The following is a 24,749-nucleotide window of genomic DNA, read 5'->3' as shown; positions in this document are numbered from 1 at the left end:
TTCACAACCTCTGCAATACAGATCACCAGTATATTTACAAACTGAGATACATTAATATACTGCCCTACATCAAACCCTCCCAGATCTCATCAAAATCGTGTGGCCAATTTCTAAATTCGAAATAGCAAGAAATAGAGTGACTTCATCCAAACAATTCAAATGTTGATCAAGGAGGATATAGTGAGGCTGCGAAAATGATGGTCCCATCAACCTCTAATTGGCCTATAACAAAATAGATCATAGTCTGGTGGGCCAAGGGATATGCCTCCGAACTGCTGTTGATCCTTTACTGTATGCGCCTTCACACTCCTCCATTTGTGCAACTGGATATAGTATTGACCACAAGTGAAATTCTCCCTCACCTGCTCGATGATTGGAGATCTGGAAGTAAACTTCTTGAAAAGATGAAGATCCGCAATGTATGGGAAGCACCATTTCACTCAATATTGATTGAGGGACTATCAGCACAACCACTCATGGAGAACTTTGCAACACATTGTACATCCTTCACTGTTGGAGAATATCCTAAGATAAGGGTTCCGCAGATCATTTCCAAGCTATCAGATGAAGCATCGAGGCATTCCATCAGGTAATAACACACGTATACAGTCATAATCACCAAATATAGTCTCAAACTATACTCCATGTGCAACTCCCAAGGAGCCCATTGAAGACATTTGCAACACTATCCATAGTATAATGAGTGCCTGAAGACTCCGTTATAGCTCCTTACATCCACCTACTGGAATCTTCGAACGTAAATCTGAAGGCGATAAGTTCTCTATTGCACAGACAGTCTCCAGTAAATTTCTTCTTCACAGAATAATATTACAGCAAAACCAAGGAAAGAGCCTTTGAATATTCTTGACAATATTAAAACTTCCGACTTCAGTATTTTCAATGAACTTGAAGACCGTGGTTAATTCATATGCTAGGAATTAATATAATTCTGGTATCTCTCATTCGTCAGTATCTATTTGCAGTTCAAAAACTCCCAATGTTGAATCATGAATTGTCCCTTAAAAATACTTCAAACTTTGGTATTTAATCAAATTTCAGAGGGGGCGTTCCAGCTTCTTTCCGGCCAGCAAGAACACCACATCGAACAGAATAGTCTCACTGCAAATCATAATATCTTCATACTAATGGCCTTTCTGAATAAGCCCAAATGGAGAAGACAAATATTGCAAACCGATGTAAGTGTCTGCTACTAATAACATCGGGTGAGGAAGATAGATTCGGCCTCCGCAGTTTAATACACCACTTAACCTTTGCAATGTTCAATAATTTATTCCCTCAGCTAATAATAATAATAATATTATGCCAAACATCAAATGTATTATCTAAAAGTCCGATAACATCAAATGCCAAACATTAAGTATAATATCACATTCATATAGTTTAAAGTCCATCAAATAAACTCGTAACGAATATGTGCAACTGCTTAGGGATATTCAACAAGAGAGTCGTGACAAGGAATAACTGTGCGCCTCTACAGAAATTGACACACCGAACAAGATATTGCACTACTCCTGGAATAATCCGCTCAAGCCAAATAATATCATACCAAAATCTAAAAGAGAATATTATCTTGAACGGAAACAAACACGGGTCTTATACAACTCCATCCGCATAGACTGGAAGGTGCCAGAAAGATTATGCCCACACGATTTATAAACTTCGGTCGATACCTTTCTTAGCTAAGGAAGCCGGCAAAAAATGTCTTTCTTCGAATATTACTGTTGACATGACTCCGTTGGAATGAGAGAATTCCAAGCATTATAAATTCCTTACGCCGTGACTATGAACTTCAAAGCTCACATTTCAGCGATATATCATTAAACTATTCCTTACTGGGTATTCCGGTGAGGGAATTACACCCAGTCTAGCTCTGATACTATGTTGTATTTTCACAGGTATCGCATGTCAAGAGCAGCATATATCCGATCACACCTTGATGTAAGTATCGATCTGCTGAAGTAATAATGCTGAGTGAAGGAGAGCGATCTGTGAGTGTGTATTCGATACCGTTCCAAGAATGAAGACACCTTCAACACTTATATGTGTATTGTGACCCTTCACATGAGTCGTCCTCCTTTACAAGGAGAACGACTCTTCAATTTGAAGTGTGCAGACTTACTTAAGTCGGCCTATAAATTAAGTCGACGATCATAGACAATTAAGTTTCCCGCCGCTAATGATGCCCTAACAGTTTAATTATACGTTTGGTTTGATTTTGCCCTGCAAACCCTTGAGCTTCCCCCTGTGAATGATAAAAGTCAAAATCACAAATTGTTAAAGCAAAGTTCAGTCTTTGGCAAGCAAAAGAAGTAAATGCTTCCCCTAGATCCTTGCAAATGCCGAACATAGCTCCGATTTTTGTTCAATGTTTTTTTGAAGTAAAAGTCCAAACTCGAAATTCAGTGTTTTCAAACCAAGAGGATGAAATGTTCTCTTTCTAAAATGATCGAAAATGCCAAAACAAACGTCGAGTCTCATTTTAAATCATTTAAAAGCTCAAAGTTTCAAAGCATTAACTTAAGAGCAGCTTTTGCAAGACGAAATAAGATGTTTCTTTTCCCTTGCCAACCCCGAAATTAAGCTAGAGTTCATTTTGAAAGCGCCAAAACACAAAATTAAAAAGAAAAAAAGTGTCGAATAAAGTTTACATGGCTTAAATTTATAGGTTTCGACTTTTTCTAAGCCTCAAAAAAACACTGAAATGGTCTAGTATGAAATGGCATGGTCAACTAGAATCATTCAGCTAAAGCTTAAGTTCAACTGCTATTCTTCATTGATATGCATCAACTTGATGGTGTCTATGCTTGTAGTGGTGATTTGAAAATCATAAAGTTATCCTTAGGAGATTGCACTAGCCTTGTGGAGATGTTCATTGTATACCAAAGCAAGACTTAGTTGAATTTCATCAAAGATTGTCCATTGTTCTTACATTCTTAGAGTAGATTAGCTTCCTAAACCTTATCCTTTTTCCTTTTTTTAATCAAATGAAATCCCACGTTCTAGCAACATTCGAGCATTTCCAGCATTCAATGTAAGTCCACCTTGTGATCCCAACAATATCACATCATATACAACTGAGTCTATCCAAGAGCACGTCAAGACCAGACATTAGAGAACCTTGGAGTCGTCCTACTTGATCGCACAACTTAGCATTTGGAAGTCTTTGTTCAAGGGAGGATAGAATACTTAGTATTTTATTCTGTGTTGCATAGTGTGTAAAAACACCATCAACAGGTGGCACAAGAGGAGGGGAAAGGTGAGGCATTAGTTGGGGTTTCATTGGTTGTGGTTGCACGTATATTCTTCTTCAAGAGGAATCGTTACCATACACTTCAAGGGCACCCGCACAACTTAGTATTTTACTTGAAGAAATTTGTAGAAAATTAATATTGATGCAGGAGCATACTGGGCTATGAGAGCAATCTTGCATCACCCAAAAATATTTATTTTAATTTTTATGCAATGTCTGGAATAACGTTATGATAAAAAATTTAATGTTTTTGGGGACTAAATCTTTAATAAATATTTGGCCGAGTCCTTAAGGTGGCATCTTACAAGGGAGTTGGACACATGTCAATGGAGGTTACAAGGCATAATGAAGGAATTCTTGATCAATGCACCCACTTTGGAAGGTGGAAGTAATTTGTGAACACTTGTTAGCAATGGTTGAAAGAGCATCTTGGAAGAATACTAAACTTTGGTGTCCATTTTGGGAGTTGGTGATTTTTATCACGCATGCCTAGGCATGTTGACACATGTCACTTGCATTTCTTTGCATGCACTATTTTTTGGGTTTGGAGGAGTTACAAAGCATCATTATGACAACCACTTGATTGGATAAGAAAGTGGTGGCCATGTGGAGGTCATGTGAAGCAATTTACTATGTTTAGAGGCTGTCCACTAAGTTGGGGTCATATGGATTTGTACCATGGTTTATCGGAACCTTGTTTTGACCCATGGTAATGTTTTATGGTTGTATTTTGAGCCTCCATGAGTCTATATATTAAGGGGTTGAGTTGGAGATTTTAGTTTTTTAGTTTGCAGGTTGAAGATCAGAGTTAGAGGAGGAAAATAAGGCTCAATAGTTGAAGGATTATTTTCAGAGTTGGTTGAGGATTTCCTTATAGTTCACTCTTGCATATCTTGTTGATATTATATCAGGTGTTGCTGATTCTGAAATCAGATTTCAGATTTATGTATGTTGCCTTTGAGGCTGAAAGCATTAAACAAGTCTTGCATGTTTTCTTGTTTAATCTCCTCGTTCTTTCTGAGTTAATTTGTGATAGGGAAGTACCATGCATTATTTTTAAGCCAAATCATTTGTGGATTTGCATGTGTGTGGTTTGAGACATTCTATCTAGGCAAATCAGCTAGGAGACATTCCCCTAGTTTTTGATAATGAGATTTCTGTTCTTAGCTTCTGGATTCTTTTTACTCATTGTATTTTCCATGTTCTTGTTGAAAGGAGATACTTATTCTGCTATCTTCTTGTTTTCATGAATCTTTAATGACTTTCTTGTGTTGTATTTTGCTCCATGTTCATTATAATGTTTTGTATTTTGTTGTATGTTCATTATAACACAATAATTTAACAGCTATATTATTGTGTTGTCCTCAATGCCACCATTCAGGTCTCTGTCGTGCTTATCATCATTATCATGTCTATTAGAATATTTGGCTATGATATTCATTGTTTGTCTCTGTTTTACATTTTTCCAAGCAACTGTCTTTTTAAAATTACCTTGATTTTCTTTTGCATCCCATTGCCGTTGCCTATTTTTCATCCTTGTAGCATGTTACAAACTTCCTTTGTTGTGCATCTAGCTTGTAGACTCTTGTATCATTAGGATCTAAATGCCCATATACAACTCCCTCTTGCCATTGTTATTGGATATACTTCTGTTTTTTATTGACCTGCTTTGTTCATTTGCTGCCACTGATATAATTTCATTCTTTACTTTTTATAAATTTGGATAATAATATTGTAAGAGTTCTTTTTGAACAGTACTATCAAAGAACAAGAGAAGAACTGGAAAGAGAGGTCTTGTCGGCCTCAATTGCCCCTCAACAAAAGTTGGAAAACGAGTATTATACACATACGAGGTAGTAGAGACTTTCTCAATTTCAAATTGGATTCTGAATTGAGAAATTAAATGGACATTTTTTTCTGCCATATGAATATTATAATAACCAAATAATGATTTTGACTTAATAAATATATTGGAGTATGGACTGCCTTTCAAATTTATGGAGGAATAGTTGAGTTTCATTTGGCACCCTTGGTTGGAACCCTCTTACCCAAGGCAAAAGTGAGGAGACTTGGCAAAACTTCCCATTCAATTCTAGCATAATAGGACTGCCCATATTCGGTAGATAGATAATTAGTTTGACGCTGGTAGACAGCTTGGTAGTTAGATTGGTGGGTTGGTAGGGAGAGATATGACATAAGTGAAGAAGTAACATTTTAAGTAAATTTGCAATAAATTAAGTGAATGTAACATCAGATGAAGGAAACAAGTGAAAAAATAATCAATGTTGAGACACTCCATATGACTTGGTTATTTATGGGTTAGATCAGTAAATGGGTTGTGGCATGCGATTTTTTCACCATGTTTTTTTCAGTTACTTTTTAAGTTTGATACCACTGAAAAAGTCGTGATTTTGGCATCTTCGTATCTCCAATATAAGAAAACTCATAATGATATCTCTGTACTAATATGCATTAAGAATGATTCTCAGAATATGTTGCTCAAATTTGCAGGTACCAATTAAAAAGGAAAAGCTGAGGTCTCTTGGTCACATAGCAGTGTTAATAAAAGTAAGGTTATTGCTGGATAGTGCCTATTTTTTAGAGAATATATTAGATATTATCTGTACTCTTGTTTTTGGTGCATCTGGCTGTTTAAGCTTGCAGGGAAGATTTCATGTGACTGATTAAGAATTCTGATTCTTGTGATTAAGGCGGTAGAGAATGTTTTCTATAGGAAGTACTTTGAGATCTCTCAAAGTTTATCTCATATGATCAATCTTGTCCAATCTCATATAGAAAATCTGCTTCAACCAGTCAAGGTATTTATTCACAAGGAGATAGAATGCAACATAGTTAATCTTATACTTAACATGTCATTCAACATAATAATGACATGATTTGTTTTACAGACACAGTTGGAGCTTGATCTCTCAAGAAAGACAAAGGCCAACAACATGACATTTTTAAGCTCATTAACAAGAAGTATGGAGCACTACTTTTTTTTAAAGTTTTTTGTTGCTAATATGCATGACTGGATCAATAATGTTGTAAACAAGTATAATTTCGCCTCTTCTATTTCTTATTAAGCATTAAGTTTCATGATATGGCTTTCTGAATTTGTACAAAATTTGCTGTTATTTGGAAAAAAAAAGCTAGATGTGTCAAATAAATTTTTTAAACATATATTCATATAAATGATTATCTTTGCCATTGTAACAGATTGGTAATAAAATACATGAGAAATGTTTCCCATTTAATTGCCTTATTTGATAATAAAATTTGGATAAATTGCATTAATGTTTATGGTAATAGGCTTATTTATTGTCTTAGAGTTAGTTGTAGATTAAATCCAAGAGCTTGAAAAATAATTGAACGAATAATCAGATGAATTAATTGCAAATATACAACCGTATATAAAGGAATTACAAGATGGTGTTCTTAAAAAGAATGAACCGTTAATCAAAAGCTTCAACATGAAGTTAAAACGCTTAAAACACTAAATAAGGCTAAAAAGCTAAACACTAAAAAACAAACTATGCGTTCTTATAAAAGAAGCAATAGTTGCACTTAAAAGACTAAACGAACTAAAAAGCTAAATAAGTCGACAACTAAGATGACGAACTAAAAACCTAAATGAATAACTAAATGACCATTAATAGACTAAAAAGATAACTGACTAAAAGAATTAATTATTCTAATACCCTCCCTTAATGGTCATTGTATCAACTAAGTACTCGACAAAAGACACTGCAAGTCTTTCCATCACAAATGCAAGAACACTTTGTTGTTGCAGAGTCCCTCCCAGGATCTACAAAGTGTTAACGACCAAGAATAGCTAATTCCGTTTGATTGATATAACCCTCACACGCGAATTATAGAACTGTCACATGCAAATTATTGAACCTGAAACCATGATTTTGAGGAAAAATCGGCAAACCCTCCGAAGAACAACAAAAAAGGATTTAGCAAAAAATCGCAAAAACTTTTGCAGAAGAGCATTGAGCACTGTTTGCTCCAGCAACGCCAAAACAAACTGCAAGATACCACGGTTATAGATGTTCGCCCCAACAACTCCAGGTGCGACCCAAAATAGATTGCAACAAAGCACGATTTTTTTCACCTTGAAAACTGGATTTACAAATCATTGTTTTTGTGGAAAAAATGGTAAAACCCAGATAACCAAAATCACACACGAACTTCACGAATTATAGATGATAATTTTCAAGGAAAAATTAGAAAACCTATGAACATTTTTGAGAAAAAATTTGTGAAAACCCTAAAATGTTATGTGGCTAAACACTAGACGTCACGTGGTAAAACCCTGATTTTTGAGGAAAAAATCAAGCAAAACCCTTCGATGATTTTTTGTGGGGAAAAATCAGAAAACCTAGAATAATTTTTGAAGGGAGAAAAAATTATAAACTCCAGAAATAAATTTTAAGGAAAAAATGAAAAAACCCAGGCACGGAATTCAAGGCACGAATCCCTATGCAAATGTCAAAATTTGCTGAAAACCTTGAATTTTTTGTGCAAACCCTAGATGCAAGAAAAATAATTAGCAAAAAAGGAGGTACGGAACGCAATGCATGAAAATATGGTACAAAACCCAAGGCACGAAATTCTGGAAAAAATCTAGACCAAATTTTCTACAAATCTGAAATCTGTATTTTTTCTGAAAAAAAAAATAATAATAATAATTTGCAAAAAAAATCATTTGCAAAAAAATCATTTGATTTTTCTGTAAAAAAATAGACGATTTTTTTACGGTTGAAACCCTAGCCGGCGAATATTTGGTTCATGAGTTATTGAAAATCGTAGAAAGAAACCGTGGGTGCTGGTCAGAAAAATTGCAGAGCCCAGATAAAACCCTCTGCTTTTTTTTTGCTTGTTGCAGCCCTGAAAAATCACAATGTTGTCAGTGAAGATTATGGGAAGAAAACCACCGAAAAACTGTGAATCTCAGACCGCAAAAATTGCAAACAATGCCAACACTGCAAACCCACGAAAATTTCCGCCAAAAAACCAGCAGTTTGCAAAGTCGCTATTTTTAAAAACATGATTTTCCCTAAAAAAATCATTGCACAAGTCCTCACGAACATGCTAGAAAGAAAACCAGCAAAAACGCATCATGATTTTACAGCTTCAGACAAAATCCGCGACCATCAGCAGCAAAGACGGGTTAAAAAAAAATCCGTACTAAAACCATCAAAACCAAAAACCTTCGAACCTGCAAAAGAAATCTGCCCATGATCTGCAAAATCGCCCAGTAGCCAATCAGATTTTTTTTCATTAAAAATGACACTGGAATATTTTTCTAGGTAGGAAGAGGCTACAAATTTATTAAAAAATTCGCCACATCCTAAAAGATCCCATCAACCCGCTCCGATACCATGAAAAATAATTGAACAAATAATCGGATGAATTAATTATGAATATACAACCGTATATAAAGGAATTACAAGACGGTGTTCTAAAAAGAATGAATTATTAATTTAAAGCTTCAATGTGAAGCTAAAACGCTTAAAATGCTAAATAAAGCTAAAAAGCAAACTACGTGTTCTTATAAAAGAAGTAATAGTTGCACTTCAAAGACTAAATGAACCAAAAAGCTAAATAAGTCGACAACTAAGATGAGGAACTAAAAAGCTAAATGACTAACTAAATGACCATTAATAGACTAAAAAGGTAACTGACTAAAAGAATTAATTATTCTAATGGAGCTTTCTCTATGAATTTGAAGAGAGGATTTACTCATCAACTGTTTTGTTCTATATTGTCACAAATTAAGACACCAATAGAAGATCACCATATTTTTTCTTTTTCCAATCCACAAAATATGTGGACATTATAAGAATTCTTGTATGTTGTACAAAATTAATATTTTATAATAAAATTTTAAGTAGTTAGATTTGTTGTAATGTAGCATTAATTGGATTTCTACTTTGTGCAATATTTTCATTGTGGGATTATATTTTATATCCATGTCATCATTGTTGTTGCTAGTTTGCACGAGTAGTCATCTATACATAATCTTTTTAACTTGTGTACATTGATATATAGTCACAAGGCAATGGGAACAACATAACACAAACACACCTCTAAGAATTTGTCATTGTTTGGGACAAACGGTGAATAAATTCCATTGCTTTGGGCTTTCCACCCTCTAGTTTGTTTTTCATCATATAGCCTCTTTCCCAATTGGTATTACTCCAAGCCCAAAGTGGTGGATTTTCTAAAAGCATCATTCCTCCTTCATGCTAACAAATACTAAGAGGTTTGGTTGTGTTCTATGGGTTCCTTTGGATTGTGATTATCATTATAGACCAGTGTACTTGTCATAAGGAAATGAGTATTCATTGAAATTATTCAAGTGGGAAAGTATACACATACGTAAATGTCCACAAAACATTGACATTTAAGAGATCAAATTGGTATCAAAGTGGTTATAATCTTTGGATCTTGTGGCAAGTTGTTTGTGTTGATTTGTATAATAGTGACAAGGTCCTAGAAAGTGGAATTGCATCCTTAGGAATCAGATATGTTGTGGAGAGGTGTCCTAAAGATTCAAATGTTTCAATTCCAGTAAAACATAATGCCAATTCAGGAAACTTGAGATCAACATTCGTGGAGGTAATGTTGAGCATCACAATAAATTGTTCATACGAGCATGGTAAACTTTTGAGAGTGATCACCACCATGTCTTCTTCCTCCATCTTGCGACCAATAACTTCCTGCTGATGACATATATCCTTGATCTTTGTAAGATGCTCCTGCAGAGACATCTTATTGTCCATCATTATTGAAAACAACATATTCTTCAAAAAGAACGCTCATCTCATGGAGATCCTTTAGAAGTGTTTGAATCTCCGAAGCTGACTTGCCAGACAACACTTGTGGAAGCATGTTGTCAATGATTGACAATTTGATGAGCATAATTACTTCCCAATTGTGCTCATCGAACTTGTTGGTCTTTAACCACCACCAAGGGACAAGCAAATTTACCTAAAATAATCTGGCCTACACATTGGTATTCAAATATTGTGACTATGGATTGTTTCGACGTTTTGTAATTTTTGCCATTGAAGCGTTGATTATTTTCCAACATTATGTTGGTCAAAGATGCCATCCTTCACGCTTTCCAAGGCATGAGAAACAAGGTAATACTGCAACAACAAATAGAGCTGATTTTTGTGGTAAGAAAATTAGTCAAACCCTAGCACAAACTTTTAGGCACTGATCCCAAGGCATAGATCTCGAGGAGATCGTCAAAAAAATATCAGTAAAAAAAATGTGAAACCCTAGCCATTGTACTGGACATCACACCCAGATCACAAAAAAATCATCAATTCTAAGCACCTTTCACAAATCCATGAGTTTTAATTTCTACAAACCCAATGTAGTAAAACCTAGACTAGAGGCATAGGAAAATCCACCTATTTTTATGAAACTTTGGGTGTGGGAGAGGAAACCCTAGTTGTAGGTGATGTGCAGAAAAAACGACAGGAATTTGTCACTAAAAAAAAAGCAAAACGACACCCTCTGACTAGAGAATGAGCAAACAACCCCACAAAAAAAATAAATCACCGTGCACACAGAGAAAAAAAATCGCAGAGAAGACGTCATGAAGAAACGTCTCCAGAAACTTTGTCTGATAGAAACCCGTGATCTTCAAAAGGAAAACATGGAAAATAACAAGCACCCCCGATTCGTAGCAAATAAAACACGTGCGTTTGAAGAACCTGTCAAAAAAAATGACCCACAAAGATGCCTTGTGTTTTCGAACACGCAATTTTGCAGACCCAAAAGAAATCTGCGAAAATACAAATAACAGGCCTGTGATTTGCAGAGAAAAAATCGAAAAGAACAACTAAATAATTTTTCAAATTTTTTTTAATCTAGGATCAACTTATGAAATTTATTATTCTAAAAAATTCGCCAAAAATAAATTTCTAGCTCTAATACCATGAAATGGTAACTGCATGATAATTAATGAAGTAAAAACGAATACATATAGGCATTTACATTACGATGTTTCTAAACAAAACAATCGTGAACAGAGAACTGAAATAGCAACTATTAATTAATTACTCTAATAGATGAATAATTTTGTCTCAGTTGTTGTTTATTGAACTGTTATTCTGCACTTATGTATCAAATATATTGTATGAAAAAGAGTACATATAGTAATGTCTTGGAAAATAGTTGTATATTGTATGTACTATTTCATTTTCTTTTCCATCTCTTCTCAGGTTTTTTCACATAGAACTTTTTCGACTATTATAGTTTGGATATCAGTTATTATTATCCCAGTTTTGTTCTCTATGTATTTGGTTCCATGATCTCTTTTTGCAATTAATTGTTATTTATTAGTAACAATATTTTATTGCATCCAGCGTAACGCAAGATCATGCAATTTTAGTTTGTCATTGCTTGGATTACTTATGGAATTTGGATCAGTCCAATTAATGAAGAGGTTTGAGGAGAATTATTGTTTACATATGGTCTTAAAAGGGTCCCTTTCTTTAATCCATACTTGAGGCGTTTGACCCTTTAACATTGACAAATCAACAAGCACATTATGTTTGTGGAATAAAAATGTGTGATGGCTGACTAAAACTCTTTCATACTTGTATTGACCTATGCCCTTTCATACTTGTATTGACCTATGCTTTGAACATATGAAACAATCATGAACAGAGAACTGGAATAGCAACTATTAATTAATTACTCTAATAGATGAATAATTTTGTCTCAGTTGTTGTTTATTGAACTGTTATTCTGCACTTATGTATCAAATATATTGAATGAAAAAGAGTACATATAGTAATGTCTTGGAAAATAGTTGTATATTGTATGTACTATTTCATTTTCTTTTCCATCTCTTCTCAGGTTTTTTCACATAGAACTTTTTAGACTAATATAGTTTGGATATCAGTTATTATTATCCCAGTTTTGTTCTCTATGTATTTGGTTCCATGATCTCTTTTTGCAATTAATTGTTATTTATTAGTAACAATATTTTATTGCATCCAGCGTAACGCAAGATCATGCAATTTCAGTGTGTCATTGCTTGGATTACTTATGGAATTTGGATCAATCCAATTAATGAAGAGGTTTGAGGAGAATTATTGTTTACATATGGTCTTAAAAGGGTCCCTTTCTTTAATCCATACTGGAGGCGTTTGACCCTTTAACATTGACAAATCAACAAGGACATTATGTTTGTGGAATAAAAATGTGTGATAGCTGACTAAAACTCTTTCATACTTTTATTGACCTATGCCTTCAACATATGGAACATGAGTAGTTCGTAGAACTTTAATTAGGAGTTCCATGGGATGAGCATTCAAATTGGTGCTAGTTATTTCATTAAGGTACCATTTAGGTTGCCTCAAATTGAAAATCCCAAAGTCGCACAATTTATTGTTCAATGTATTGATCCTTATTTGGGCAAATCATTTTCTTTCTTTTCCTAAAAATTGTTTTGAGATTGGTTTTGTCAAAATAAAATAGTTAGATCCCTATTTTCAGTGCAAGCATTTTTCTTTGTGCGATGAAGTTTTGCTTACTGTCAATGGAAGAATGTTTTTATTTTCTTTTTGAATTGTTCTTTGTAGTACTTGATATTTAATTTATTTGACAAGCTCATGATTTAGATTGTCTTCTGCTTAAGTTTTCCTTCTATTTGCTAACTTTGTACAATATGCTATTCTATTGATTATGTTGGTATTGTATTGTTTTTCGAAGGTGGCAAGGACACAGATTCAAGGATCCTTGACTCTGTTGCATCGGTAAGCAATTTACTCACCTTCTTGTTTTTCAATTTTCACCTCATTTGTTATCATAATAGTGGAATTGAAGATGCAAATTGCCTAGATATGCACGTTGTAGATGCATTGGTTATGCTTGCATCTTAAAAAAATAAAACCTCAATGTCTTAAGATTTTTTATTTATGCTTTTATCATAGCTACCTTGAAATATCTGAGAAAGACAGATTGCATTGAAAATGTGAAATCAGTTGCATATGTTCCCATATGAATATCGTAAGAAGGCATCACTAAAATCTATTGAATAATTCTGAATTTTGAATCAACATGTAATGTGCCCGACTAGGAGGCTGCCTGTTTCCCATTAATTAACATCCAATTGTAATGTCCCCTACTAGGAGGCTGCATGTTTCCCAATGATTAATATACATCACTTTACATTATTATGCCTTAAATCAGATTTTAAAACTAGGGAACAATTAGTATTCATAATACAATTGATAGTTACTATACTTAAGCCCCAATCTTTACTTCTTTCCTAATCATCAACTGTAATGGAGGATGGGGAATTACTTGTTAAGGCGCTACAAAACCAATCTCCATTAATAGGCCCAAGGGTTTCAGGAACACCCGACCATACCACCTCTTGGGGCTCACCTATTTTGGGAGGTATTAATCTGCCTTTCCCTAACAAAACCAACCTATACTCATGAGGGGCAATAGAGAATGATTAAGGATTAGGCTATGGGTATACTAAATTCTCATGTATTATGAATATATATGTAAACAATTGAAATTAAGCAAATTGTTATATAAATTTAATAAACAAATATTGACTCATTATTTCTGTTATGTGTAAATATAAATAAATGTAACAGCTATACTATAGGCCATATATCTACCCTTATTCCTAATAGTATTCAGATATAATATGAGTGTAGATAAGTATTTGATTCATAAGTAAGACACAACATACCAATCTGTTGTAATAGCAATGGTTGCCAATAATTTTATATTATCTGCCTGTAAATTAATATGATCTGGAGCAAGTATGATCTGCCAGTAATTAATAATGATCTGCTGTTCCTTCAATGCCTGACGATAGTTGATATTATAAACTGAAGGTATATTTGTCTGAGTTCCTTTTCATATCTTTCTTGGAATGCTTGGTTGATCCTTTATACTCCTCCCTCGTTGGTGGAAGGCCATACCCCTTTGTACAGTGGTGACTGTTGTTGAAGAGGTGCCTTTCTGTTGCTAAATGCTGTCCCTTCGCAAGTAATCATTTTTTTTTAATGTCTTGTCCCATTTCATTAGATCCCTCCCTTCTAATCATCATTCTTAAGTCTAATTGAAATCACTATCATTAAGATCGCTGTCATTTAAGGAAGGGGAAACTGAAGTGATTACTGGTCCATACGGTTAAGAATTCTCATCTTGTAGGGGCGGGGTCTGTTGCTAGCACCTGATTAACATTTGATTAGAAATCGTGAAGTCTTACATATTGTAAGACAATTTCATACAACTGGGTCACCGTTTTTTGTAAAGCAGATCGGGGGCATGACATTCCACCCTTCCCAAAATTGTTTGCCCTCAAGCAATGATCGTTTTAACTAAATTTTTTCTCAATCTGAGGATTTCTAACCTTTGAAGATTTCTAAACTTTTAGATCCTTCGTGTGATATAATTAGTGATTAGGTTGTCCCAATGTTTGCACAATATCATAGATAGCTCTTAATGTTAAAATAAGAAAGCATGACACATCATCTTGTATTAGATTAGTCACATTATTGTGGTAGTGTAATCTGATTGAAACTTATGCTTCAAAAATCCAAGCTCGTTTCCTAATTATATATGAGACAAGTCTGGTTTATTGGTTTGGCATTTGTACTCGGGATTTAGCATACAACTTTTGGTTTGTTATGAAATGGCCTCCTGTTTTCGTGTCCAAGCCTCAAGAGGAACTTTGACAATTTTCAGTTCTTGTTCTTCGAGATGTCAAAGAAAGACTCACCTTTGACCATTTTTTTTAATAGTTTCCAAATTTCATCATTCTAGTTGTATTGGATTAGTTGGTAGACATCTATAATAGGATATGCCTTTCCTCTTGATCAAGAGCAATTTCATGGCAAATTAAGTTATAGCTTATAGTTGCCTTATTTTCCACTAAAGGGGACTATGAGACAAACATTATTGGTTGATCTACACCTGGGTCCCACCACAATGACTTTATCTTTGCAAATATTAACAGAGTCCATAGGATGTTGAAGAATCTCGTCTGTGGTTTGTAATGCTGCAAGTATTCTCTTATAGTTCTCAACTTTATGTGGGGAACATTTCTTCTTTACTCAAATCATCACTCTCTCTAATTACCTTGTGGTACTTACCATAGTTTTTGAATGAATTTAGCTTGAACCTGATGGTGAGGGTGTGTTGAGCCTCAACAACTTTATTGTGCAGATATTTGGGTGATGTGATGAATTGTGGCCCCAAGCCTTTGATTCAATTATAATTTTATTGCACGAATATACCCATGCAATGTGGTGCAGGTACTCTCACACTAATTATAATCATGTTGTAAATGTGTTGCAATATTGTTCTAAGACTTTGACCAAGGCATCTTCAAATCACTTTGATTACTTGAGACTGATGTCTCACTGTTGTAGGTATTCACACTATATGGTCTCATCCCTATCTCTGCTTTATGGTATCTCATTTTGATGCTGCCCATTGTAATGGACAATGTGCAAGAGGGCTTGTTATGCTACATGGTTGGCATTAAAATGCCTGCATGTTGTCCCCTCTCATACTTGGAGTGGAGTTGGTTGGGGATTTGGAGTGGAGCAGACCGATCAGATTTCCATCAGAATCTCTTGACTTGTTCTCAGCATTGTGGATTATGTTTCACTTGTACTGAACCATTTGTACCCAAAAGGTTATAATGATAGTGTTGTTGAACATTTTTAACTTGCCATAATTAGTTGTGGCTAAGAGGTTTCATTTTTAAATGTAATGACAACAAGAAGGAGATGATGATTCTGAAAAGCATATCCTTATCTTAATATCCATACTCTACAGTGACATGAAAGTCAGTATATCCTTATAATTATGGACTAAAATCAGCTTAAGAAATGGAGCGTCATGCTTTAATGGTAGATTTCCTGGTAGTTCATATCCTCTTTAAAGCACTACAATGCTTTGTAGAAGTTTTCTATACTATGCATAGTTTAACTAAGAATCATATCAATAAACCTTGATTATTAGATCTAGATTTCTTCAGTACCGAAAGACACTAAAACACAACAGACATGAAGAAAATGTATAGCTATGTGTAAATTGTCTGAGAACACAACAGACATGAAGAAAACGTATAGCTATGTGTAAATCACCGAGCATAAACGTAAAACACAAGCAACACATAAAGCATGAAGCCTACACATAGGGCATGAAGCATACATGAATATATGCAAGACATGGAGCGTATTTAAATACACGTAAGGCATATTCATAAGGCATGAAGTGTACATACACTTCATGAATGAAGTATACATGCAAATACACATGAGACGTACATACAAATATTTTCAATGAATGAAGTGTATACGCAAATATTCATACAAATGCACTTAAGGAATGATGTATACACAAATACATGTAAGGCAAGAAGCACACATGTAAGGCACAAAGCATAGATACATGTCAGGCATGATTGTACACATGAATATACATAAGACATGAGGTATACGTGAGAAGAGTATAGATGCTGAAAACACATGAGGCATGAAGCAAACCCTTTAAGCATAAAGTGCACACAAGAATACACATAAGTGTAAGACCCCCAGCCAGGAAAACTGATTTTTTTCTGATTTTGATGCTGCTGTTTGAGGGTTTTAAAACTGTTTTCTGAGGGTTTTGCTTGGGTTTTGTTGCCAATAGTTTGTATAGAGTTTAAACATGAACAAATGCCAATGAACCCATACTTTTGAATTTGAAATGCAGAAATATAATGGATTGATAATTAATTTCAGAATTCTGATCTTGGAACAGCAATACAATAATTTTCAGATTTAAGAAATCTAGTACACGAGGACAGCAAATTGCATGCCAAGAGTCCAACTCCTAACCTGGAGAAAGTTTTATTGATGGATTGAAGAATAACACAATCTATGAGCTCCCAGCTGCTGCAGGTGGTCCCAAATAGTTTTATTTGATCCTACAACAATTACGAAAAACAAATACTTGAATACTACTGTCTTCCAGGCTGGATTATTCAATTTATTGGAAAAATAACAATCTGATTGAGAAGTTTATTCCTGTAGCCTGCTGAAAATACTGAAACACTGCTGAGAAATACTGAACATAAGATTTGCATGAGATTTGTGCCCTTGTTTGGCTGGATCGATCATGAATGGCATCCAGTGATCATAAACCCTCCAAAATCTGCAATTAATTCTGCAATTCACTGAAATAAGTGTTTTCTAAAGCGCCAATACGAATTCTGTGTGAATCTCTCTCTTCTGTGGATTGGGTTTTCATCTAATTCACCTGTCTTCAAGGAGTTTTCATTCCCAGAAGAACATATGCCGCTGAAATCATCTCCAGAGCTCAATTCTCAACCTGCTGAAGTAAAAATGAAATCCAAGATGCCAAAAAGAAGACCCCTCTTGTTGCTTTATTGCTCTCCAACCCTAATCGTACCATTTAGGGTTCTCATGCTTCATTTTTAATGAAATTTATTTAATAAATATTTCCCTAGCAAGTTTGCCCAACTGGAGGGTTCTTATTCATCATTGACTTTGCCCTCCTTCTTAAAACAACATTATGCCTAGGGGTGCATGCCATAGGGTGCCTTTTTAAATATTTTAATTCAACTTTGCACTTTACTTTATAAAGTCACTTTAATTAATCGTTTCTATTTTTAGAAAAAGTGACTTTATATTAAAATAACGTTATATTCTCAAGTAATACCACTTCCTAGTGCCAAATTGCCAAGTATAGACCCCCAAATGCCAGCACTGACATCTCCTATTCACTGAATTCTCCTGCGGAGATGGGTAAAAGGTGAATCTCTATATCTGAGTGACCTACTAGGAAAGAGGGGACATTACAGTAAGACATGAATCGTACACATGAATACACATTCATACACATCGGACATGCATTACACACCTGAATACACGTAAAGCATGAATCACACACATGAATTTACTTAAGTTATGAGAAAGGCACTTCTGTAAAACACACATGCTGAAGGTATGCTAGACATGAAGCAATCGCATGTAAGTCAGAAAGCATACATGATACAGGCACTTAGAGAATGCATATGGAGTAAGCACTCTGAAAACACATCAGACCTGAAGTAAATATGCTTAAGATATGATTAATTTGAAAAAGGCATATAAAATGCACATAAAATAAACACGTTGAGAACACATCAATCATGATGCAAAGCATATTCAGACATAAGGCATACATTAGAAAGGTGCATGACGTAATCATGCTGAAAACATGACAACATGGAGCAATCACACAAGCATACATGAGAAAAGTACACAAATAAAACATACAATGGAGCAATCATGCTGAAGACACATCAGACATATAGCAAACACATAAATATCTGCAAAATATGAGGTATATATACATGAAACATACATTTGAGAGAAATATACATAAGGCATGTGAATACACTTAAGGCATGAAGTATACGCTTAAGGCAAGAAGCATGCACATAAAGCATAAAGCATACGCATAAATATACTTAAGGCAAGAAGCATTCACTTGAATACACATGAAGTATAAACTATAAAGTATACACATAGGGCACATAAATACAAGCAAGGCATATAGCTTTTACGCAAGACATAAAGCATCGGCATAAGTAGAGCAGGAAGCATGCAAATAAATTCACTTAGAACATGAAGCATACACCTTGCAAGGCATGAAACTTGTAAGGCATGAATATATGTACAGCATGAGTCATACATTCGAACACACATAAAGTGTGAAATACCTATATGAATATACATAAGGCGTAAGGTACACATAGGGCATGAAGTAGGCATACAATTATATGAGCATACTCTTAGTTACATTCAAGGCCTACAAATACATTTGAAGCGCATGTAACATATACTCAATGAATAGATGCAAGGTAGGAAGCATACACTTGTAAAGAATGAAGTATTCATTTGAATTGTACCCACATATTGAAGAGCAATGTTGACTTATGAAGGGGTTGAATAATTAACCCTAATTGTATGGTGGTTACATAGTTTTGTCCCGCAGGATGGTAGGATTATGCTCTAATACCAATTGTAATGTCCCCTTCTAGGAGGGTGCCTATTTCCCAATGATTAACATACATCATTATATATTATTATTCCTTAAGTTAGATTATTAAAACTAGGGAACACTTAGTATTCATAATACGATTGATAGTTACTATCATAGTCGAAAAACTCTGCGAGTACTTGCAGGACTCGCGAGTACTTGCGGGTCATTTGCTCAGCCGAGTCACTCGTGGAAAGACTCGCAAACATAAAAACAGAGTGTATTTAAATGTTAAATTAATACTATGAGACATGAATTTTCAATACTATGATGTTAAATTAATACTATAATGACTTAAATAGTTTTCTATTAATATATGTTTATTCTAATATAATTAAAATATAAATTTAATGACATTAATTTAATATAAATGTGGGTTTTTGAAGAATATTTAAAAAAATATAGTTTCAAATGTTCGATAAAGTTGTCGAGTTATTGCCGAGTTTTTTAAACATTTTGTGCTTGCCGAGTCATTGCCGAGTCCGATTTTTTCAACTATGTTTACTATACTTAAGCCCCAATCCTTACTACTTTCCTAATCATCAAACCTAATGGAGGATGGGGAATTACTTGTTAAAGCACTAGGAAACCAGTCTTCATAAATAGGTCTAAGGGTTTCAGGAACACCTGTCCATACCACCTCTTGGAGCACACCTATTTTGGGAGGTATCACTTTGACTTTCCCTAACAAAACCAACCTATCCTCATGAGGGGCAATAGAGAATGATTAAGGATTAGGCTATGGGTATACTAACTTCTCATGTATTATGAATATATATGTAAACATTTGAAATTGAGCAAATTGTTATATAAATCTGATTAACAAATATTGATCTTATTATTTATGTTATATGTGTAAATAAGAATAAATGTAACAGCTATACTACAGGCCATATATCTGCCCTTATTCCTATTAGTATTCAGATATAATATGACTGTAAATAAGTAATTGATTCATAAGTAAGACGCAGCATACCAACCTGTTGTAATAGCAATAACTGCCAGTAATTTTATATTATCTGCCTGTAAATTAATATGATCTGCAGCAAGTATGATCTGCTAGTAATTAATAATGATCTGCTGTTCCTTCGATGCCTGATGATAGTTGATATTACAAACTGAAGGTATATTTATCTAAGTTCCTTTTCATATCTTTCTTGGAATGCTTAGTTGATTTTTTATACTCCTCCAATATGATCCCACGATTTTGTGAAATATGGGGCCCGCGATTCAATAAAGTCCTTAGAATTGCAAACTATCCACCCAAAATAATAATTTATTTGGTCCAAACCATAACTTCATTCCCCAGCAAAAGATATACTTAATTTATTTTTTCAGTTATATGACTTTATTCTCAAAATTATATAATTTTTTTTTTGATGCATAAGTAAATCGATGTTATTGATTGAAAAGATTAATACGTCCTCAGAATTATGTCTCAAAATGAGACTTCATAAATTTCTTTAATGAAGTCCAATTGTGAACTCTACAGTAAATCCACTCCAAAGGTTGAATTGGGTTTTCGTCCAATCAATCAATCTCCCAAGGTTTTGATCCCAGGCTGAAGAAAGAACTTGGTTCGATCTTTTGATAAAAAGCTTTCATAAAATATTTCGAAATGCTTTTCCCTCTCCAAAACCATCCTTTTATAATATTTTAATGATTCTTCTAAAGTTTACCTTTGGTAACCACTTTAGAAATCTTCTAAGAAAATTATATAATATTATTTTTTTATACTTTATTTTGACTCGAAAATTACTTTAATTTAAATAATAATTAATTAAATATTAGTTACCATAAAAATAATTTTAGACAACAAAATTATTTAATTATTTAATTATTTATTTTTATGCCTGGTCAAAAAAGGCACATTACATTTTATGGTGAATATGCTACCAATCGGAGGATTGAGAGCAATATTGCAAGCATAGCCTACATAGAGTGAGGGTGCAACATACAAGGTAGAAATTTCAGGCAAATTACACAACTTCTGCTGTTATAGTATTCAAAGCTACAGAGCATTGGGAAGATAGGAAATTTATGTAGTGAGTTTGTCACATTTGTAATTGTTTTCATTTCAAAACTCAAGGAAATACTTGTAATATGTTGAATTGTTACTTCCTTCCCTATTCCCTCTAGTGAGATTTATAGGATAAATGTTTGCCCCTCTATGACGTTGTCTATTTCTGCTTATCTTTTGAATTAGATTGCATACTCTAGTCTCTAAATTTGTGAACAATTCCACTATCATTTAGATGGAAATTAAAAAAGCATGGTGGGCATTAAAATTTGTTTGATTGCTAATTGACACAAGCATAGTTTTGTAGTCAATTACAGATCAAAATCTGAAGCACTTAGGACAATGATACAGCACATTTACAACATGGCATAAAGCAATGAGCTGTGTGGCATGCCCAAGATTGCAAGGGTGAACAAGTAGCATGGTGCAGCTTGCTTGGATCTCTAAGCTCTAAATTGTTAATGGTTGCTACCAAAAGCATTTTTCACTTACCCATAAAGACTAGGAAATCAAGCAAGTGGGCATAATAATCAACAAAATTTTGTAAAGTTTCGTGAGCAATATCAAAATAAAATAGGTTTAGGAAGCATAGATTTGCAAAGAAAACGTTATTACCTTAGGACAGCTAGAGGAATGTGATTGAATGCTTATATTTTACTCATATTACATTTCAATTTTATATAATTCATATCTGCATATCAGATCCACTCCATAACTGCGCACCCTAGTAGCTTTCGCATTCTTATGTCCCAGGGATCTGTGTTTCCCAGTGACTCGTGTATATTGTCTTTGTTGACTTTATGATGTGAATGTTGAGCGAAGTACACAGAATCAATAACACAAGAGCAAGGAATGTGGTAGAACCAGTCCCTCTCTCATCTGTTTGCCTTAGTCGTGAATCTACAATGAGCTGCCACAAGCACTTATTGAACTATGTACATCTGCATGTGGGACACTTGTCATACACACATACAGTTCCAGCATACTAGACATTTGTCATACATTCATACAAGATGAGTTGTAGACAATCAAGTCACTTATGTAATGACTAGGTTTATGACATTAAGTTGTGACCTTAATAATGCAACCAGGTCATTAAGATGCCGAAGTCAACATAACTCTTAAACCTCTGATATACCAATTGTTCAACTTCAAGCAATTTATAAGGAGGCCAATTTCTATTAAGAAATTATTGTGTAATTGACTTGAGAGATTATGCATTGAGCCACTCATTTCTCAATTGTTTCTTATCCATTTCTCAGGTACAACTAGATAAGATTACTTCAATGGTTTTCTAATAGTTTATAAGCAGTGTTCCACGGGCGTTGGGGACGGGGGGACGGGGGGGACGCGTTTCCGGGACGGGGGGACCAAGGGCCTAAATTTGGGGACGGCGGGGGGACGGCGGCGGGGGGGGTGGCGGGGTGGTGGTGCTCATATACTTGTACATATACATATAGTACTTGAAAAACTAGTTTTGAAAAGATGTATGACAGTATTACAGTGTAAGAATTACATTTCAAATGAGACTATAGGAAATTTGAAATACTAAATCTAAATACCAAGATTTCTAAGTTGTGTTGTTATATGGAGCCTAATCAAACTCGGGGGTTAGATTTTCCCTACTTCTATCGGCGCGGTTTCCCCCTATATTTTTCAACAGGGGTTTGGGGGTAGTGCCCCCAAGTTGGGGTCAAGGGGCATCGCCCCTTGCGCGTTCCCTGTCGCGATATAGGGCGGGGTCGAGGGGCAGCGCCCCGCGAGGCCAAAAATACTTTTATTATTTTCTAAAGGTGTCGGGTGTTATTTTTCTATTGGTCCACGTCCAATTAGAGTTACCCCTTAACCCTCAAAAAACTTAAAAACTCACTTTTTAAAAAAATTTTAATTTTAAACATTGCATATAAGTGGGGGCGACAGGAGACGTCTGGGCGTCTCCCCGTCCTTGGAGAGACGTGCTGGGCGTCTCCCGTCCTTGGAGAGACGTCTGCACGTCTCTTGAAGGACGGGGAGACGCCCAAACGTCTCCTTGGGAGACGTGGAGGCGTCTCCATGTCTCTTTGGGAGACGCCCAAACGTCTCCCAAGGAGACGTCTCCACGTCTCCCTGGGAGACGCGGGGACGTCCCGGCGGCGCTTGGGTGGCGGTGGAGGGACGTCGCGTCCCCGTCCCCCCGTCCCCGAGACGTTTCTGATGGGGGGACGCGCCCAAAAAGGGGGGGGACACGTCCCCGTGGAACACTGTTTATAAGTTTATATTATAAAAGTTTCAAGCCTCACCTCATAGAAAACCCTACAGCCTGCTTCCTCTTCTTGCTTCTGATTGATTATAATTTTGTCAACAGAACACCAACCATGGGGTGGCTCAAAAAATGGATGAGAGGGGCACTGATATCTCATGCTTTCAGCAATGCACATCACTTCTCACCCATTTACAACAGCAGAAGAAAAATCAAGTCACTCCAAATCTACCTGAACGGACTGCCTAAATCTGCTGCATCATAATTATCTGCATCTTCTTAACAAAACTGAAGTGATTGAACTACTTCTTTGAGGGGATAAGGCCAAGATATGCCTTGCCAAGGTGATTCACCAAAATCTTAGTTAGGGAAGCCTCAGAAGATAGCTGCTCACTCCAATCCAGCAGCAACAAGAACCAATGCAGCTGAATGATGATTGGGCTCAAATCTTGCACAAGACAATTACAGTTGGAATTTTTGCAACTAGAGGCAGGAAATGGCCTACAACTTACAAGGTTGCCATCAACCCTAAAGCTGATTGGATGGTCTTTCTCAATTGTTGTTTTAAGATAGCTGTTATATCTATGCTTGCTGGCTCTATGTCTTGTTTGAAATCTACTGAAAGATTCTTATAGTTATTTTCTAACCGTCTTAGTTTTACTTGTATGTAAGTCTGCAATTGTGGCCCTTTGGGCCCTTGCCCTGTTGAAGTAATGGCTATTTTCTAACAGGTTTTGTTATGATTACATAAGTTTTTGTTTTTATCAAAAAATAAGTTTTAAAATTATTACAATATTTTGACAGAATAAACATTACAATGAGTAGTATTTGTTTAACATTATCTACATGGTCTTTGATTTGTGAAAGCATTACTAACATACATTACAAATGCATATTCCTTTTAATTACTCACATGTCCAGTTAAGTTAAATGATGATTTTCTTGGTATACTTGAAGAATTTAATATTTTTGTAATATAGGTAGGCCTTGCATTGAAGATGCTACAAGGAGGTGGAAGTAATAAGAGGCAAGTTGTCCTTCATCTTGCAGTGGATGTAGTAAATGGCACCGTAAGTCAATTATTCTTCAGCAAAAGCAAGATGACAGCAGTAATGATT

General features: G+C 35.1%; 1 protein-coding gene across 2 annotated transcripts in view; it reads left to right on the top strand.

Moving 5' to 3' along the window:
* LOC131076327 (uncharacterized) overlaps positions 1-24,749 on the top strand; it is a 211,076-nt gene that overhangs the window by 106,364 nt on the left and 79,963 nt on the right. For both annotated transcript variants that reach the window (XM_058013462.2, XM_058013464.2), the window contains 5 exons: positions 5,783-5,839; positions 5,983-6,090; positions 6,181-6,253; positions 13,019-13,062; positions 24,612-24,701. In XM_058013462.2, the coding sequence (XP_057869445.2) occupies positions 5,783-5,839; positions 5,983-6,090; positions 6,181-6,253; positions 13,019-13,062; positions 24,612-24,701 (372 nt within the window). The remainder of the gene's footprint in view (positions 1-5,782; positions 5,840-5,982; positions 6,091-6,180; positions 6,254-13,018; positions 13,063-24,611; positions 24,702-24,749) is intronic.

The sequence above is a fragment of the Cryptomeria japonica genome, chromosome 11 (genome assembly GCF_030272615.1).
Source record: "Cryptomeria japonica chromosome 11, Sugi_1.0, whole genome shotgun sequence".
Lineage (NCBI taxonomy): Eukaryota > Viridiplantae > Streptophyta > Pinopsida > Cupressales > Cupressaceae > Cryptomeria > Cryptomeria japonica.
The sequence above is the reverse complement of the archived record's forward strand: the minus strand, read 5'-3'. Positions and strand labels throughout refer to the sequence as shown.